The 20,837-nt window shown below is 34.8% G+C and overlaps 1 protein-coding gene across 1 annotated transcript in view; it reads left to right on the top strand.

The window, feature by feature from the left end:
* PKP1 (plakophilin 1) overlaps positions 1-20,367 on the top strand; it is a 46,135-nt gene extending 25,768 nt beyond the window's left edge. Inside the window, exons 4-14 of the mRNA XM_026712955.2 lie at positions 2,314-2,458; positions 4,207-4,414; positions 4,956-5,133; positions 8,143-8,257; positions 9,523-9,675; positions 10,393-10,569; positions 11,720-11,873; positions 12,633-12,819; positions 13,735-13,819; positions 14,764-14,860; positions 16,830-20,367. Of these exons, the coding sequence (XP_026568740.2) occupies positions 2,314-2,458; positions 4,207-4,414; positions 4,956-5,133; positions 8,143-8,257; positions 9,523-9,675; positions 10,393-10,569; positions 11,720-11,873; positions 12,633-12,819; positions 13,735-13,819; positions 14,764-14,835 (1,474 nt within the window). The 3' untranslated portion in view covers positions 14,836-14,860; positions 16,830-20,367. The remainder of the gene's footprint in view (positions 1-2,313; positions 2,459-4,206; positions 4,415-4,955; positions 5,134-8,142; positions 8,258-9,522; positions 9,676-10,392; positions 10,570-11,719; positions 11,874-12,632; positions 12,820-13,734; positions 13,820-14,763; positions 14,861-16,829) is intronic.
* Positions 20,368-20,837: the final 470 nt, after the last annotated feature.

Below are 20,837 nucleotides of genomic sequence, written 5' to 3'. Positions count from 1 at the left end.
AGATCCAGGTTCCTATTAAAACAGAGTTGCTTTCGTCTCTTAAACTACTGTGTGGGAAACACTTTCCTCTGCCAAACATCTTTCAGGAGTGGCTCCTTTGGAGCACCCTTTCCAATTGGGTGTGGTTCATCTTGTGAAACTGGTCCAGATTGGGGAGTTGTTTGCCTTGAAGCACAGGGCCTGGCTGGTGACTCTTCCATCCAGTAGAACCAGTTCCACTTTGGGAGCTGTTTCATTTCTAGAACTGAGACTGCTTGGTCCTGTACCATAGTGGGAATGGGATGGAATTAATGTGATTGTTTTAGAAAGGGCACAGTGAGTGAGTCACTTTTGAAATCAGCCAGAATGGAAATTTCATTTTGTAGATTACTTTCTGTTGAAATAAATAAATAAATGCTTAGAGATGTGCACCCACCCCAGGGATTGATGGTTTAATTCTTGAGAGCCAAGAGAAGCTGGAGGGTTTTTTTCCCCATATGTTTTATTTTCCAGGTCAGATGAAATTTGGAGGTTCTATTACAGAGACTTGCCTAATAGACGGAACAGGGCACAACCAGCTTAAGGCTGGAGTAATGAATAACTGATCAAAATCAAAATTTACTCAAGTCAAAGTCTTGCCCAACTCTGAATACAGAACCCAGATAATGAGTCCAGCAGTTTCTGCATGAAATATGTGATTCTAATACTGAACTGTGATTACCCTGCCTCTTGAACTTTAGCCTGGCCTTTTTCCTCTCGAGAATCATCCCATTCATTAGTCATGTCTTTGAATGTGCTAAAGCATTGTGATTACTGTTATGAGTTGTGTCAAATAGTGCTCAATAATAATAAAAATAATAATAACAACAGAGTTCAGAGCCACTTCAGGCATTGTTTCAGTCATTCCCTATTGGCAATTGTTAATATGAAGAAGCATTACATATCACATCAGACTACCCCAAATATTGGAAAAATCCTATGAAACTCTACAATTGTTATATATCCCCAAATGTCTTTTCACAGACATAGAGACCAATACCAAAATCTGGGATTTACTGGATTCCTCAGCTATGCACTTTTTAATTGAATATGATTGAATGCCACATGTATAGCAGCAGATTTTTTCTGTCTGTAAAGAATGGAAGAAACCATCTTTATGGGAAAACTGACCAAATATTCATTCTAACTGAACAGTCAAAATAATACCAGTGTTTAACTGATAAATATGAGGAATTCAAATAATTCAATTCTTTAACTTTTAAGTTCTATGTTTTACAAATGCAAAAGTTAGCACAGTAACCTTGCCTTGTTTTTGTTATACAAAGATAATTAGAATGTTGCAGATGGTACAATCTATGTAATATTTTAATCACTTTATAATGCCTTCACAAGACCATACTTGAAATATTGCATCCAGGTTTGGTCATTACAATATAAAAAGGATGTTGAGACTCTAGAAAAAGTGCAAAGAAAAGCAACAAAGATGATGAGGGAACTGAAGGCTAAAACATATGAAGAACAGTTGCACAAACTGGATATGTCTACTTTAATGAAAATAAGGACGAGGGGTGACCTGATAGCTGTGTTCTAATATCCAAGGGCAACCTGAGAGAAGAGCAAGTCAACCTAGTCTTCAAAGCATTTAAAGGCAGAACAAAAAGCAATGGATGGAAATCAATCAAGAAGAGATATAATCTAGGACTAAGGAGAAATTACCAGACTGTTAGAATATTTTAATCAGTGGTATGATTTGCCTTCAGAACTTGTGGATTCACCAGTACTGGAGGTTTTTAAGAAGAATTTGGACAAACATTTTCTGAAATAATACAAGCAAGGGATTATACTAGAAGATTTCCAAGTTCTTTCCTATTCTGTTATATATTTTATACTTAGGATGATTTTATGTAATCATGATACAATTGTGAGTCACAGACAACAGAACAGAAGTGAGAGCATATATCAATAAAGAGCAGAAAACAAAAGAGTAGCATATAAAAAGGCTGATATATCAAACAAGAAATCTGGGAAATAAAGCTTTAATTTAAGAATAATTCTGTGTTAAAAGAATAACTTTTAACATAATGATAATTTGGATACTTAATATAACACTACTAAAGGGTGAAACTGTAAAATAGCAGTGTCCCCAACTCAACAAGACTCTCCAAAAGTTTCTTTCATTTATTTAATTAAATCCTGACCAATTTGTGATCATGAAAACTAAGCTCATGCCTGATGAGAAGTCAAAAGAATCACACAACTCCTTTTTCTTTTTAAAATAGGCTACCCTGCATGAAGATCAGGGCAGTTTTGAATGTTTCTTATTTTTATATTCAGAATATGTCATGATGAAGTGGATTATGGAGCAATGACTATCCAGAAAGCCATTCAACTTCTGTGTTCCTCAGATGAGAAGAACCAGGCCATGGGTGCCTATTATCTCCAACACACCTGTTTTCAAGATGAATCTGCCAAGCAAGAGGTAAATATATTATTTCAGCTTCATGGTGGAAGATTAAAAATGCAGAACTATGTGAGAACATTTTTTTTTTGTAGCTAAAGCAGGAAGATCAGATTAGGAACCAACAACATATCCATGCAACAGCAAATAAGTTATTAAAGCAGATTGCATGGATAAATAAACTACGTTTTACATCCATATTTACTTAATATACATAACATTATATTTATTCACAAATAATTTATATTTGAGAACCTAAACTTACAGTTGTTAGAAGTATCCCTGATTGAAATAGACTTAAATGCTTTTATTTGAATGAAGACAAAAGATTTGTGTAAGATTTACTATATTTGATTAACGATTCTAAAGATATAGTTATTTTTAATATATTCATTATGAATTCAAGAACTGTATCCAAGAAACAGTATCCAATCTTGAGTTTGGAATATTGCATGACTTATATGGATATTGTTTATTAATAAATATTAAATAATTTATTTAGTTTCCCTTTTGCATGAAGTGAGAATTAGGGAATGTTGTCACTGTGGGATCAACAATTGGACAGAAAAAAGTTACATTGACTGTTTTGTCATTGTACCTCCAGAAAGGTCTTGTCTTGCATGTTAAACTAGACTACCTTTTAGGTAAATATAGTAGTTTAAATTCTTGATAACTTTAGTTGGCAGAAAAGAGATGGAAATTACAGTTAGGTATGCAAGCCCAACACCATCACTTCAATTTTTTTTCCTGGTCAGAATCCTTTAGTTTAAGGGACATGTCCACTTTGAGCTAAAAAGATAAGAAGCATGAAAAGACACAGATTAAAGCTCAACTGTAAGTAATCAGAGCACTTAGCAATAAAATATTCTCAGAGGGAGGATGAATTAATGTTGGAGATGGGTTCAATAGAGTTGTACCTGTTTCCCAAATGTCTCCCCTATTCCAGTAAAGAAAGAGGTAAAATGTATTTTCTATACTCTCCATGTATTACTTATTGTAATTAATAGCACCCTGATGACTGCTTGGTGCTTGAAGGCCAACATTTAGACCAGGAGATAGAAAGTTTATATATGCCTTCCCTACCTCAATACCATTTTATTGATCAGTAAAAACATAGACACTCAAAATAGTTTAGTTAAATGCAAGTAGTAGCTATTATTCATATAATATAATACATCAGCATCAGTCCTTATTAATAGCAGAACTAAAGACCAATTTTTCTCAAGTCAGCATCATAGTTCTGGTTCATATAATTCATAACACCATTCTTATAACACAAATAGAGTCATATTATAGCTATTGCTTAAAATGTGTAAATCCTGTATTTATTAAACTACTGAAATAATTTATATTCAGTGGTACATATATCTTCAGTTTGAGAACAATAATGGGAAGACCAAGACATGATTCATTTTTTTGAAATCCTTTTTAATCCCTGGTATTAGATAGTTGTTTATCAATCAGAAATATTCTATTCTATTCTGTTCTGTTCCATTCCATTCCAATCCAAAGAAAACCATTAGGGTCTCAAGAAACTTTCATATAGTTCTGAAGACTTGAAATGGAGATAGTAACCATTACCTCCACCTCCCTAGTATATGTGCCAAGGAGGGTTACATATGCATATTTTCTGCAATAGAACCTTCTTAAGGCATATATTTCAACTTTACCATCAACTTTTAACACAAAAGTTTTGGTATTGACTACAAGAACAGCAGAGCTTTATGAGCAGTTTTGTTCCATGCACATTTCAATTATTTCTTTTTTAGGTTTACCGACTTGGAGGCATTGCCAAGCTGATTGAACTTCTGCGCAGTTCAGATGAGAATGTGCAGCAGGCTTCAGCTGGGGCCCTTCGAAATTTAGTCTTCAGAAATCCAACTAACAAATTAGAAACCCGCAGGCAGAATGGAATTCGAGAGTGTGTGGGTCTCCTGAGGAGGACTGGGAACACCGAAATACAGAAGCAGTTGACAGGTATTCTTTTGTTTTACAGCAAGGTGAAGCAACAGTGGCAATGAGTTACTAAACGGATACTTTGGACACCAAAAGATACATCTCTTCAAGAAAGGGAATTAGGATTTCCCTTTTTTCCTAGTTATTTGGATGGCCGACAGATTAAGTGATGAATGTAGTTCTTGAATTCAAGAAATTCTTGAATTCAAGAGATTCACTGTGCTTCCACTAATTTGTATTAGAAAAATTTAACATAGCATCTCTCTTTTTTTGTGAATAGGATAATTTTGCAAATATATCTTATCACTTAACAGGAAAAGCATTATCTCATATTTTCTTTTCTTGTTCCATATTTCAGTAACATTCCTGCATTAAGATAAGGCTAAATGTTATCAGGAAATAGGCTTGTAGTATCATCCTTCAGTGATAATTCACTTGGAAGACCTGCTTGACTTCAGTGAATATTTAGAGATAGACTTTCACATCACTCTGTCTTGCCTGTTTATATGGAAAAAGTCACACTGCAAAGTCCAGCCACAAACCTCTTTAACTTAATTTCCAGGATTGCTCTGGAACCTGTCCTCCACTGATGAACTGAAAGAAGATCTGATACACGATGCTCTTCCAGTTCTGACTGATCGTGTTATTGTGCCTTTTTCTGGATGGTGTGATGGTATTAGCAATAGATCAAGAGAAATGGTTGACCCAGAAGTTTTCTTCAATGCCACTGGCTGTTTAAGGTACATCTTTGGACATAATATTAATATTTTCAGCATGTCATTAAAAATAACTGAGAATGAGTTTAAAGTTATCCTGGAACGATCCTCCAAAGAAGCTATCTGTTGTTTTGTTTTGTTTTTCAAATATTTACAAAGACAGCAATATCAGTAATATAAAGATAAACAATCAAACTTTAAAAAGATGGAAGAACTCTGCATCTTTTTGCATATAGCTGGGATTCTGTTGTTTAAAAAAGGTAATAGTTTAAGTCTTACCTTCAGGCAGTGGTGAGATTCAAATTTTTTTACTACTGGTTCTGTGGGCGTAGCGTGGCTTGGTGGGTGTGGCAGGGGAAGGATACTGCAAAATCTCCATCCCTACCCCAATCCTGGGGGAAGGTTACTGCAAAATCCCATTCCCTCCCTACCCCACTAACCTGCTTTCCAGCTCCGTTCTCCTGTGCAGAGCAACAAAAGAAGACCCAGCTGATCAGCTGGGACTCGGGAGGCAGAGAATAGATGGGGGCAGAGCCAGTCAGAGGTGGTATTTGCCGGTTCTCCAGACTATTCAAAATTTCCGCTACCGGTTCTCCAGAACTGGACGGAACCTGCTGAATACCACCTCTGCCTTCAGTGGAGTTGGTGATATGAAGAATGATTTCTGAGACCTTACAGAGGTGGATCTCGCATGCTAGCAGACTGGTGTGAAGGAGGCATTTCTTTCAGTGTTGGTTTCCAAGCCATTTAGGTCTTTGAAGAAAAGCAGCAGTACCTTGAAATGGCAAGGAAATAGGTAGTCAATAAGCTTCTTTTAAAAAAAACTTGTCAAGGAAAGAATGTCCATCTAAACTCTTCAATTGCCATAATCAAAGCTTCTGAATTAGATAATGCAATCATCCATGTAAATAAATATATTTGGATGTTGCTGTTGTTTAATTAAATAACAAGCAGGTGCAAGATCTGTGATGTCACAGACAAATGTCCAACTATATTGTTAAAATGCAATCCTTCCTGTTTACTTTTCTGAGAATTTAAACAATAGCCTCTGGCTATTGATTTTCTAGAAAAAGTCCTATTGTATTGACTTTCCTATCTAAAATACCTTGAACTCTTGTCAGTCACTCCAATTTACACTATACAAGGCAATTTGTGGGCAGAGAAGTTTTGCTTGTGCTTGCGAAAATTAAACCGACCTTGGCATGCAGATATTAGTTCTGACTTGTAGCTTTCAACTACCAGTCTCCTAGCTGCCAGCAACTAGGAACTATTGGATGGGCAGATGAAACATATTTGCAATTAGAAAATTTAATCAACTGAAGCACTGCCTTAGGACAGGGATAGGCAGTAGATAGATCAGAAGCTACTGGTACAATTTTGGGTGATCTGCAGAAGATTAAGAAGAATGTTTGACTCTTAATTGAACAACAATAGCAAGTATTGAATGTATTTCTTCCTTAAACTAAAATGCTGAAATCAGTGTTTGGGGAAAACCAGGGATCTTAACAAAAGTGAAACTTCTTCCATATATGGTGGTTTGGTTTCAATGTAACATTCATACAACGTGCTTATATTAAGTAATTTATTATAAAGAACCCCAACGTGAAGATACGGTATGACATAATCTGTCTTCAATTACTTTATTGTATCTTCTGTTTTGCCCCTTCCTGGAGCAAAATTCTCTCAACAATAGTTACATATGTAGGACCATATGTGCAACTGATTTCTATACCTGCATGTTGCTGCTACTCCTTTTTAAAATGCTTTCTAAAACTCAACCATGGGCAGACTTATTAAGATATACTATAATCCTGTTTAAACAGTTGACTATTTTATCCAAATGCCTAATCAAATAATTTATTACCATTTGCCCTCAGAGATTTTAATTGAGGTTATTTATTCTGTTATGAAACATAGATTTAACTGTAAAGTAGCTGCGTAGAATTTGAATATTTGTTCTGTGCCCTCGATTGCCCAATATTGGAGGTGTGGTTTCTAATTATCAAGAATTGGAAATCAGAAAATATAAACTTGCTTAACTCCATTTAAAACAAAATGCAAACCTTCAGTCTGTAACTACAGAAATCTGGGGTGTGTGTGGGGGTGTGTGGAGAGGATAGGGAAATCTTAGCAAAACTGCCCCTGCTGACTGATGAACTGTAACCCATTTTTCAAAATTCCTCCATGAATTTTAATTGTTCCTTCCCTGGCCCTGATAAACTTCTCACTTGTTATCTATACTGTTCTTCTCCGTGATGCTTCTCAGATGTGTTGGACTTCTATGTCCATGATTTCCATGATACATACAAACTTTCAATGCCGGCTAGGGATAATAGAGACCGTAGTTCAACACACCTGGAAAGTTACAGGTCAAGAAAGGTTTGTTTATGGAAAAGACACAGCTCTCTGGTACTTTTTAATAGAGATTTTCCTAGCTCTACTCACAAGGGATACAGCCTTTTTGCACATAAAGTCATGTGCTAGGTGAGTGCTCTATGGCCCCTCTCCTTTACTATAGTGACTTTGAAAATTAATATGAACGTTACAGATCAAACTGCAAATCAATCAGATTATAATATAAACTTCATAACCACAAGCTCAGATGAAGCCTTTTGATATGATATTTACTGCTTATCCATAAAATACTAAGCCAGGAATCATCAAAACTGCAAGAACAAATGGAAGCTTATGTATTCAAAGTGCATGTAGAATGAAAAAAAGACCCACACAAACAGAAGACACAATTTTTATGGTTTTTCTATGGAAGAGATCTTCAGGCAATGCTGGACTGCTTTGCAGGATAATGGCCTGTGTTCTCAGAGACCAGCTGATATGAGATGGGATTGTTTTGAGATTATTCTTTGCAAATCTTAGAATACAAGTGAGGATTAATCAGTTTACATTCTCAAAGCACCTCTAAAATTCACTATCTAAATCTTCTCCCTCTTAATGTTTAATGGTTTTCTCTATGCCATATGTAAACTTAACTAAACAAAGTATTCTTTCTTTTCCTTTATAAAATCAACCTTGTAGGAACTTGAGTTCTGCAGATGCTGGACGTCAAACCATGAGAAACTATCCCGGATTGATTGACTCTGTGATGACATATACCCAGAATTGTGTGGCAGCTAACCAGCCAGATGATAAGGCAATAAGATATTTTTGTATACTTTATAAATTAATACAGCTCTTGGTTCCATGAAAAATTAGCCTTGGACTGAATCCCAGTAAATATATAAATATGGAATAGCTTTGTTTAAACTCTTCTGTGCCTTCCTGTAAAAACTACATAAAATATTGTGAGCTATAATGCTCATGAACACAATGCAAAGGGACAATTACTTTGGATCCAGTCAAGATGTCTTTTAGCTTTGGAGTTGCACTTTAGCAAGATCCTTGTTCAATTTCAAAGGTCTTTCTTATTTCCAAATTTATTATAAGATGGTAGCTGCATCCTTGAAAACACAAAATCCTGTTGTATGGCAACGTAGATAGGAAGAAAGAAATATTCATTGTTACCAAATTCCAAATTCTATATATTGTACATTTGGAATACAAGCATTTGTCAACCTATGACTAATCATTTATTGACCGTTCAAAGTTGTGATGGATCCCCCAAATGGTATTTATGACACATTCCATAGTTCTAATGGCTGTCCTCATGGTCATATGACTGCATTTTGAGCACTCAGCAATCGTTGGCAGAGTTCTACAGTTATGTGATAGCAATTTACAATGTTTTTGCTGGAAATTGGCGATTACTTCAGTTTCTGGCAAAAGCTGCCCCCAGCAAACAATGAATTGGCTTAATTATCACAGTGTTGCTTAATGATTGTGGTGTTTGCTTTGTGACCACGGTGTTCTCTTAACCATGGCTGCAAAAAAGTTCATAAAATCAGGTTGGTCATGAGATTACCTATTTTACCGCCATAATTGCCTGGCTCAATTGCAGTCATAAGTCAAGGACTACCTGCACCATTAGGTTCTGCCCTAAAAACACATTCAGTATTACAGTCTCATCAATTTTTCAGCTTGATTTTTTTTTTTCACGTATTTGTTGATATATTATTTCCCCAACCTAATTTCTTCATAATCTTAGAATCACTTTGCTTCCATTATCTTCCCAATTCTGTCCTTAAGTGAAAAATTCAGACAACTGTTACAAATTCCTTTTATGTTAAGCATTTCAAGAAACACGTGGTTTCTATAACATTTTTCTCATCTTTCTGGAGGAATCTTTATGGCAATCAAAACACTGGGAGTCCTGTTGTAAGGATATTAGAAATTAAAACTGAGGAATAAGTTTAATCTCTAAACCAAGATAACACATGAGTATGTACCTCTGTGTATATCCAAAATAATGATGGCAAATGTATTGGCATAATAAATAATTAATTATTTTGATTCTTATAGTCTGTGGAGAACTGTATCTGTATCCTTCATAATTTGTCCTACCGCCTGGATGCTGAAGTGCCAAATAAATACACCCATCTTAACCACTTGGCCAGAAACACTCACACGGACAAAAGCTTGACAGGCTGCTTCAACAATAGAGGGAAGCTAGAGGTAAGATGTGAAGTATTCATTTACAGATTGCAGAAGGTGCCATTCAAGTGAAGACACTTTTCATTGAAACAAAAATAGATCCTACATCCCTTCTCTAGAATGGGAAAACTACCCTTCACTAGCAGTTGCAGGTGTCAGAGAATTGGTCAAGTCTCAAATCTGCATTTTCCCTGTAAAATATTTTTTTAAAAAAAATGAATTGTTGAAGTTTAGTTAGACCCCCAAATTTCATGCAATTTTGGCAATCCTTTGTGAAATGTCACCACAGCTGTCCTCAATTTCATGAGGATTCATATAAAAATGTCAAAACCTTAAAGAAGTCACTGAAACCTGATGAAAGGTTGATTGTCTCAACTAGATCCTATCAGTTCCTGGAGCAAGGTTGTCAAATTCATGAATTTTGGCAATTATCAGAATTACTGAATTTTTATTTTTAAAATTGAACCTGAACCACTGAACAAATTCAGTTCTGATGATTGTAAAAAATAAAAATGGCATCTTAGAAAAACAGATATATCTCAGACAATATTTCAGTATTTTATCCAAGTGTGCCAATTGTTTAAGAGTTTCTAAGCTTGTGCCATGAGGCCACAAATATATTGAGACACACTTTGCACCCTATTTAATTAGCAGGGTAAAATGATAAGTTAGGGTAATAAAATGTGGGCCTTTTGCACAATCTGAATGTTTTAAATTTTCCTTTTGATTGATCTTTAGTATGATGAGTATAATCTACCACTTCCTGAAGAGGACTATAAACCTAAAGGTTCCAGCTGGCTGTACCATTCTGATGCCATCCGCACCTACCTGTCTTTAATGGAAAAGAGCAAAAAAGATGCCACCCTTGAGGCATGCGCTGGAGCTCTGCAAAATCTGACTGCAAGCAGAGGAATGGTAACTATTACACTTTTTCCCTACATGCTTGGTTGGGTTTCAGGGAAAACACTCTATTTCCTTCTGGTGAAGAAAATAAAACTCTGAGAAAAATGAAATTGTGAGCCCTTAGTGCTCTCTGAGCTTGGGTGTTTGCTTGAAGTCATTTGGTTACTCTTTATTAATATTCATTAGCTCCTGCACTGATAATGTTACCAAGTCAGATAATGAAATACTTGCAATTAAACATCCAACCTAAGAGAGCATCTGTGACTCTCAGAACTATGAATATTCTCTTTTATTGAAAAATACATTTCTTTAGAGAATAATCAAAATCCACCAAAATCTAAAGGATGTACCCATTTTTTCTGTTTATCTGCTGATAAAAATTAACACTGCTAATAGAGATCAAACTTCTTCCATTAGAAAAAAACATTTTTTATTAGCCAGATATTAATTAGGAAGATAATTGCTTTAAAATTTTCAGTGTAATAAAATATACCCAAACAAACAAGTGATATCATAGTCAAGTCATTGAGTGAGTGATCATTAACTGTGCAATACCTGTAGTCTTACCCACTTTAAACCCAACTGTGGGTTGAGGGAAGAAACTGACAAAGATGTCATGTGCCTTCTGTGTGAGCCTCTTCTATTCTCTCTGTTCGGTGTTATCATGTGTGAATTCATGGCTCATATATGTTTACTGAAAAATTGCTCCTTGTAAGATCTGTTTGCAGAGGAAACTGTGAAGAACTATTTGAGGGCGTTTGTACCAAAAGTGCCCTCACAGTACAAAAAAGAGATCTTGCCCAAGGTGTTTGTTTCAGGCTTTCACCTTTGGGACTCCAGGACTGAGCAAAGCAAAATTTTTAAGGATTTATGTTTTAACTGTTTCATAAGGAGTGTTCCCTAATTTTTGGGCTTTGTCATTTACAGTTTGTTATCAACACTTTTGTTTGTTCTTTGGTAACAAAATGGCAAAGCCCAAACTTAGATATTTGTGAGTGATATGCAGAAAGAGACCTGGTCTAGCTTTGCTTTTCCTGGAAAGCTAGCCTGATGAAACAGCAAACATAAAATGGCTAATAAGTTGTTTTTTGAATATGATTTTCTAGCAGTAAGGAATCCTGAATGCTCCTGGTTTCAAATGTAAGTTTGCTTTGTCTTCTAGATGTCGAATGCAATGAGCCAACTAATTGCCTTAAAGGAGAAAGGGCTGCCCCGCATAGCACGGCTTCTGCAATCCAATAATTCTGAAGTTGTCCGATCTGGAACATCTTTACTGAGCAACATGTCTCGACATTCTATTCTCCACAAAACCATGGGTAGGCATTATTTTGTATTCCATGGGCCTCTCTGATATATCATTCCCACCATTTCTTCCACAATGTAAAAGGCAAAAAAACCTTTTGTTACAGGTAACTAAGACATTGACATTTTATAAATATATCTTTTCTGTGGAGCCTTTTATTTTAAAAAAACATCAACTCTAATTAAATAAGTATCACATTTCTTGTTTTATAATAATGCTTTAATAGTTGAAATTTCCCTCAATCTGTTAACTTTCCTCAACCTGTAATCCTGTTATTGGGCTACAACTCCCAGAGTTCTTCAAGCACACTGGCTGGGAATGTTGGGTGTTGCAAATTTGACACATATGGTGAGCAACATGAAAGGACAGACTTCTCTAGTAGCTTTCCTTGTTGTCCATATTAATAGTTGCTGTATTATTTATTCATCAGTATTATGGGGTTCAAGATTAAATGAGCTGTGAAATGGAAACACAAAGGAGGGAAGACTGACTGGGTATTTTTGGGCTGTGCTATTTTTCACATGAAGTGATGTTGCTTCATTTTTATGGGCCAAATATATGTTATCAGGAAATCTACACAAATTTCATCACCACCTGATGCTGATATGCTGCAGTCCTTTTTACATTATAATTTTGCATTCAGAAAAACTTAGACTCTCTTCCTAAATATCTGAAAGCAGTTAATTTTTCTCTTAATCTTAGCCTGAGGAGCTCTTTTGAGAAACTTTTATTCCATTTTTTATTTAAAGATGGCCTTTTTCCACCTCTTTAGCTCACCAGGTGCTTCCAGATGTGACTCGCCTTCTAGCACTTCAGGCTCCAGGTTCTAGCAACTATGGAGATATTATGACATCGGCTTGCTATGCCCTGAGGAACTTAATCATGTACAACCCACAGATGGCCAAGCCCTACTTGACTGGCAGTTTGATAAATAATGTAGTAGGCCTGTGCCGAAATGGGTGAGTAATAATATGCAACTGGGGGCACATCACAATGATACTATGCAATGTTGACATGTGGTATGACTTAGAAGTATTTTACATATTGTATGATTTTGGTCTATATAACATATTCATTTTAAGACCATTTAAATCAATAAATACTATATATTCTACATACTACAGGACTGATTGAATAGTCTTATCTGTACCATCTTCCCACAATACTTCTCTAAGATTGAAGAATGTGGTTGACTATAGCTAATCCACAGCTTACAACCACAAGACCTGAAAATTTACCAGTAGTGCATTTGTTAAGTGAAGCATCACATGAGTGAAGCATGACCTATTTTGCTATGAGTGGCACAGCAAATTGTTAAAGTTATTAAGTGAAATAACACAATTTAACGATCTTCCTTGCCAGCTTCCTCTTGACTTTGCTTGTCAAAAGCCAGATGGGAAGCTTGCAAATGGCAATCAGTTGTAAATGTATGAGAGTTGACAAGCATCTGAAACACAATTACATGACTGCAAGGACAATGCAATGGCCATAGGTTTGAGTTCTGGTCATAAACAGAACTGATATGTATGATTAAGAGAATTGATATTCTCAAAAATTGCATGAAACAAAGAACCCACTTGCCATAATCCAGACTTGATTGACAGAAGATGATTCCACCAACATTTTAAAAATATGCCCTTCTCATAGCTACTCCATTCGGGTCTTTGTGTAGGGGCATTCATATCTGTCAGCTAATTACACATACCTCAATGATTTTGAAAACATTAAATCCTGAAAATGCATCATATCTTTTAGATAGGAGTAGGAGAGAGAGAGAGAGAGAGAGAGAGAGAATGAGAGAGAGAGAGAGAGAGATGGATGTGTATTATAGCTCTGATGTTTTGTTTTTTTAATTATTATTATTATTATTACAGATCTTATCCCAAAGCAGCTGAAGCAGCTCGGATGCTGCTATCTGATATTTGGTCAAACAGGGAACTCCAATCTGTACTAAAACAGGTAAAGTATTAAGGTGGCATCTTTTCCCACTTCTTATAAAACAACCCAGTATACCATGCACTTCAATAAGTAAGGATACTATGTGGGTGTGCACTGTGAGAAATAGTAAAAGATAAATTGTAAGGCTGTTTTTGAAAGGGGGACCTGGGATTTTTAAAGTTCAGAATCATGGTTTTTCATTTAAGATGTCAAGATTTAATGCAGCCTTAAAATTCACCATTCATATGTACAATATGTTGTATGGTAGTCAGAGGTGTTATTCAGCAGGTTCTGACCAGTTCTGGAGAACTGGTAGTAGAAATTTTGAGTAGTTCAGAGAACTGGCAAATACCATCTCTGAGTGGAGATTTTTATAGTATCCTTCTCCTGCGACACCCACCAAGCCATGCCCACAGAACCGGTAGTAAAAAAATTTGAATCCCACCACTGATGGTAGTAAGTGTAACATATTTTCTAAAAAGCTAAGAGTTTAGATCTTTTCTCTGGAGATTAATGGGAGGGAGCAGAAGGAGAAAGATAAGTAAGTTGTAGGCTTCATTTACAGATCCATAAATAAATGACTGCTTCAGAAACACATGTAGTCTATTTCCATGGGAAAAGATTAAATAAGCAAATTTTTAAAAACTATAGTTACAAAAGTATAATGCAGTAAATGAAAGAAAATAATTGCAGAAGTACAGTTCTTTGATGTATTTTGAAATTTACAAACTGCTTGAATATTTATATAATCTATGTAATATAGTGGCTGTAAAGTCTTTGGTTCATCCTCAGGTTTCCTTTGAATGTAACAAGTGACTTGAAAAAGTGTTTGTAGAGAACCCTTTTAAATGGACCACACTAAAAATACATCGAAGTAGTTAACTTATTTTCGTTATGTTTAAGAAAAAGTCTTCTTCTCTTGATATTATCTGTTCTTTGTCTTCCTTCCATGGCTCATTCTGCAGCAAGGATATGACAAGAATATGATGGGATCTTTAACAGGAAGCACTTTCAGGAATTTGTCTTCCAGATTCTAAGAGACTTTGCATGTTTGGATTGCAGGTAAATCATTATATCTGCTTTTTCCAAAGTTAGAAAAAAGTCACACAGTTCAAACCATAATTATAGCAATATAAGAACAATTTCAAGAGCTGGATATGGGGCTGCACTTTCTCTGAAAAGGAACTGATTTTAAATTTGGTCACTACGATACTGGTACAAAAGGGCGTGGACTATGTATACCAGAGTTGTGGAAACCACACCCCTAACAAACCATGGGTCTGCTTAACAACTATGGTGTTCACTTAACAACCACCGAGGTTGTATTATGACTGTCACAAAAAAGGCATAAAATTAGGTCAATCTTGCCTGTGAGTTGATGTACAATAGTCACAAGTTATGACCCTGATGGGAAGACTCCATTATGGTCATAACTTGAGAGCTACCTGTATTTAGCAGCATTTTTTTGTAACTCCCAGAGTTCTTATAGTGAGTAGGCCCAAACTAGGAAAATTTAAAGGGCAAAGTAGATACTTTAAGCCTTTCAGTTGCTCAAGGCACTTACATAATCCCTAAAAAATTCTGACACTGCTTCCCCAAATCCACCCTGACAACTCCTGGCATGCCAGGCAAAACCTGATACAGCCCTTAAGCCATTAGAAGTTGCACACCCTATTGTAGACTAATTTTGTATCAAGTGTATTAACTCCCATGTTGTTTCCAAATCTAATTAACGTATTTTCTTATAAACCTCAATATGATTTTCTTCTGGAATAATTTAATGGCTACCTGATTCCACACACTCCTACTTTTTTTACCACTTTTTAAGGCAGTCTTCTTGGTCTCAAAATGGGTGGCAATGTAGGACAACGACTCTCTTGTGGGAGAGTGGCACTAAAAGTCTGGCACTTTCTTTCTGAAGCCTCCAAAGGACTTTTTGTTTCTCTTGTTTGACTGATTTCCACGTTACTTCTTTCTCAAACCTTTTAATAAGATATAGGCTATAATATTTCAGTCTTGTTTATTAACAGTGGTATAGCATCTTTCAGAAAAATCCTTTACATACATGTTCAATTTAAAGCCTAATATATATAAGCCCAATATTTGCATATGTACAAAAGGTGGATAAATGTATGATTTTGGATTTTCTCAAACTATAAGGAACAAGCAGAATAGGATACAGGCTTGTTAGCAGACTAAAACTACCCCAATTTCTATTGGCAGAGTTTTCATAATTCCAACATCTAACTACAAAACATATCATAAGAAGCAACTCTATACAAAGCTCAGTTTCAAACAGGAGATGGATAACAAAACGCCATTACTAGCATATTGTGTCAAAGATTGTAAAATTGCACGTAGCACATCTTAACAATCCAGGGTTTGATCTGCCCAGAAAACATAAATGAATTGATTATATAGAAGATTGGTATTGAATACAAACCTATTCTTAGAAATAGAGGTAGGAAGCTGATTGGAAGCATAAAAGGAGGAGAATAACTAGACAATTAGCTATAGATAATTTGGCATGAGCAGCTTGATTCTAGTGCAAGGGCAGTAACTGCCAGAGAAGGCCCCAAACTGGATGAGTTCCAATTTTCTTTTAGCCAGTAGCACCCCCAAAATTATACAGAAATTTCCTGCGATGGAAAATGAAGAGAAAATGTGATTCAAGCCTCCAGTAATCATCCTCTCTATTAAAATGTTTAAATAATTTCCCGTCTACCCCAATATCAAAAGAAGGAAAAAATAGCCAAAAATCCTACCCAATCAAGATGTTGTCCACTGCCCAGTGAGAAAAATAGCATTCTTCATTGCAAAAAATAAGCCGTGTTTATTTACAGCCCCAATGTCTGAGACAAGAGCTAGAGGATAAAATAGAAATTGTTCTATTGATCCTTACCTGCTGCTCACCTCTCAGGTGTTCTAGTATGCATTAAAAAGTAGGAGATAATAGATCTCAAAACAATCAGTTTGGAAATGGGGGAACTTTGAAATGATTATATTTGAAAATATTTTCCTTTTTTTTCAGAGCATGTAACTGGTTAGTGTCTGGAGTCTTCAATCCTCAAGGAATTAGGATGTTAAAAGACTTAGAGTATTTTGAAAGTTCAACTAAGTTGTAAAATTTGGGATGAAAATTGTATTGTCTGATATAAGTACCTTAAAATGTTTTAATGAATATTTTAAATATATTTTTCTCTTTTGTTAAATTGGAATGCTGGTTGTTAACGTTATGTATAAGCCAATTTACCAAAAATTGGGATTTATCATTTTGAATGACATACATAACAACTGAGAAATCTACTCCCCTAACCAATATCAGGTCAATATATTAGGAAATACTAGGGAAATAGTGCCTAACTGCAGCTTAATTATTTAACAAAGCATGATTATTTTTTCTTTGTGTACATTTTTAGATATCATTTGGGTAGACAGACCACTCCTAATTTTGGATCTCTAAATATTGCTGGATGACCATTGTCACCATCCAAGATCAATAAAGCTGCTTTGAATGATGGGATCCCTTGGGCTATTTGGGAATATTTTCCATACAGTTCAGTGGGGTTTACTGCAATATAAATGCCTATAGAATGACATCCTACAGTCATTTTTGTACAGCCATAGGTCTGGCAGCATATTCTTACTGGTGAACATCAGATTGCATTTTTATTCACTACCATTTCAACTAATTTCTGTAAAATTAGTAACATCTAACATGTTTATTTCATTTTCAATAGCCATTATACATATATTTGGTGATATATTATTCCTTTTTATTGCTGAATTTCCATTCCCTCAATGCCTCAATAAGGGAACCCTCCACTATATTGTCATTACAACCTCCATAATTCCGAGAAATATAATCCCCAAATTAGAGAATACCACATAGAGGAAGTCTGTCCAAATTTTGTTTTCATGGGTTCCCTTCTGCATTGATTCATTTCTCTGCTTTGCTTTCATATTTCCTGATTATTGCTGGGCTTTTCCCCCTATAGATCATTTAGATGTCAAGAAGCAAATTCACATAAGAGAGGTTTTTCCTGAAAAGGTTCTTAATCTTTGTTTTTGTACTATATATGAACAGAGTTCCTTCTACAGTTTTTTTTTTTGGGGGGGGGGAAATCTGGAATTCTCAAGATAATACCTTACTACATTTATCCATAACTACAGACTTCTGTATGACTCTCAGGTGATACCTGTCTCATAAAAGTGTATCATTGCTTTAAAAAAAAAATTACCAGCTGAATATACCTGCTTAGATTATAAACTCAGAAAGAAGATAAGAGAGGTAATCTTATACTTTTAGTGTCTTAAATGGAAGCCAAATGAAATTATGTTTTAACAGATTATTAGAAAAATGGACAAGATTTTATTATGCTGCAATATTTCCATTAGTTCATCTTGACAAATGAACAGTGGATATGGAAGGAAAATGGTTGCATTTCTTTTAATTTTTAATAATCCATGAGGAATTTTTAATAATAAACATGAGGAATGTCTGATGTTTTCCAAATAATATTTCAGTCTTTCGTTCTCATGAAGACATTCCATAAGAGATAAAGAGATAATTACATAATCCAGTGATATGATGTTATTGTTCTATGCCTTGTTGTTAAAAATCTTTATTCATAAATGAATGTGAGAATATTAATAGAGTCCTATCCACGAACCCAAGATTGTCATTTCATAAATGTTCTTCAACAGTTGATATATAAAAGTACTGTGATACTTAAAATAACATAACCTTTATAACGGTTGTTCATAGCTTTTTATATGTTATATCCATGAACTGATTTAATTCCTTTTCAAAACTATTGAACTCACAGTCATAAACACTGGGTTTTAAGATAGCAGATTCTGTGGTTTGCCTGTATGCTGCTTTCTTTTATTTCTTGGGATTTTCCACAGTTCAGCATATAACAATTTTCCTCATCAAAGCAACTTTAAAAAAACTGAAAAGGATATTGGAATTCAGTGAACTTCAACTCAGGAAAATAAGTTAAATATATTCAGGGCACTTTTTGCTAAGTCACTTCTAGAAAAGCCTCTTTGGAGGAAAAAGGAGTTCTCCTGAACAATACAGGATGAGCAGAGGAATTATTAGAAAAGTGAACATTGTCCATTTAAAAAAAAAAATCTAAGGAAATGTGTTTTGAATAGAGAAGCTGGAACAAACATGAAATTGGGAATTGGAGAAAACACACAGTGATTAAGTTTGAGAAGGAAGATCAGGTGAGGAGAAGGCCACCAAGCTGAGAGGAAGGAGCCTGAGATAGGTATAAAAATGGAGAAATAATGGTGTCTTGGAACTGCTAAGGTGAAGGATGGGAAAATGTACATGTTGGTTTAAAATAACCAATAAAATTCTTTTGACAGCAGATATCTGTGTTGACTGTATTCAGTTTTAATGAGATCAATCAACAGTAATTAGTTACATTGATACAAACAACAACCAAATTTAGATGCCCAGAACAAAACTGTTCCTTAGAGATCATGGAGTGAATATGACTACAAGAACAGCACTTGAAATAAGAACTACCCAAATATCATACATAATGTTGTTTTAGCACATCCTGAGAAATTGAAATGGTGGTGCTGAAGGTCTCAAAGCACAGTGAGGAGCAGTTTTGTGGCAATGCTGGTTTTAGTAAGGAATGACAGCACTTCATGCCAATAAACTAATAATAGGCCTGCAGGCATTTTCTTACATATGAACATACAATTAGATATCCACATATGAGATTGGCCAATAAGCTTCTAAATAACATTATTTACAAACCCTAACAGCGTTAAGAATAATATTTGGATCTAAAATTGATTTACAACACTTTAAATTAATAGCAGAATTTGATTCTTTTAGTCAAATGATAAAATTAGCATTGCTACTTCTAGAACAAATTTTACAATTGTTAAATTCATATTATAAGACTTCTTACATCACCATACTGCAATATTTAGGACAACCTTCCATTATGGCTTAATTCATCCTGTAACTTATAGTGAAAAAAAATTGAAGAGTATAAGGAATGGGCTTGATACACGTAAACAATTATATCAAAAGCTTTGTTTTGTTCATACACTGAGTCTTTTTCCCACTTCTGTATGTAGTTAAAAACATAAATCTTCTGTATATGTAATTTGTGATTAGGCAAAATAGTTTATGGAGACGGATCAAGCATAACCTTTGCCCTTGCTACATAAAAGCTAAATGTAAGAAACAGTAATGGCATAGGATTTGACTAATTGTAAATAAATACTACTTGTTATAGTTCCAACATAGAAAAAGCATCTATTTTTCTCAACAGAGCTTGCTTTGTTTTAAGCCTCATAAAAAGCCAATAAAATTATCTATTGAATGTCCATTTAAGAAGACTTGTGTACACAAGCAAAATTTTTGCTAGCATTATTTTTAGTTGTAATATTTGCATCCCTTTTTCTAACATCTATACTTTGCTGTAAAATATATGTGCAAGAATCCCATACTTCTATTGTTGTTTTTCCTGTACTATATGTGTATTTGCTTCATTGGAACATCTAAAGTCAATAAAGTACTGAAAGTCTCTTAATTTTTCATTTGGACTGTTTCTTACTTCTGCTTTGAAATAAATAGATAAATAAAACACTTTGGGAATATAATATTTTGTTTAAAAATTTATTTTAATATGAACAGGATCCAATATTTATTAAAATCCAATGTAACTCAAAAATATATGTTTGTGAAGTCAATGAGAAAATGAGAAACAAATACTGGGTCTTTCATCAGAAGAATGTTTTTCAAGAAATCTCTGCATAATTTTCTTCTATCATTACCCATTACCCTAATAATAGAATAAATCAAACTAGTTCTGATTTATCAGAATTAATTTGTTCAGCCTTCACTAATATTCTGACAAATGTTTAACTAAATGTCTACAGCAGCATACTTCCATATTCTGAAGTTAAAGATAAATCCTAAGCTTTTTCATGAAATTCTGTGGTGTTGTGGGGAGATTTCTATAGTCACAAAATGGCTACATGGTAGTAAAGCACTAATTAA

Source organism: Pseudonaja textilis, chromosome 3 (genome assembly GCF_049901715.1).
Source record: "Pseudonaja textilis isolate UNSWEBS1 chromosome 3, rPseTex1.2, whole genome shotgun sequence".
In the NCBI taxonomy this organism is placed as follows: domain Eukaryota; kingdom Metazoa; phylum Chordata; class Lepidosauria; order Squamata; family Elapidae; genus Pseudonaja; species Pseudonaja textilis.
The sequence above is the reverse complement of the archived record's forward strand: the minus strand, read 5'-3'. Positions and strand labels throughout refer to the sequence as shown.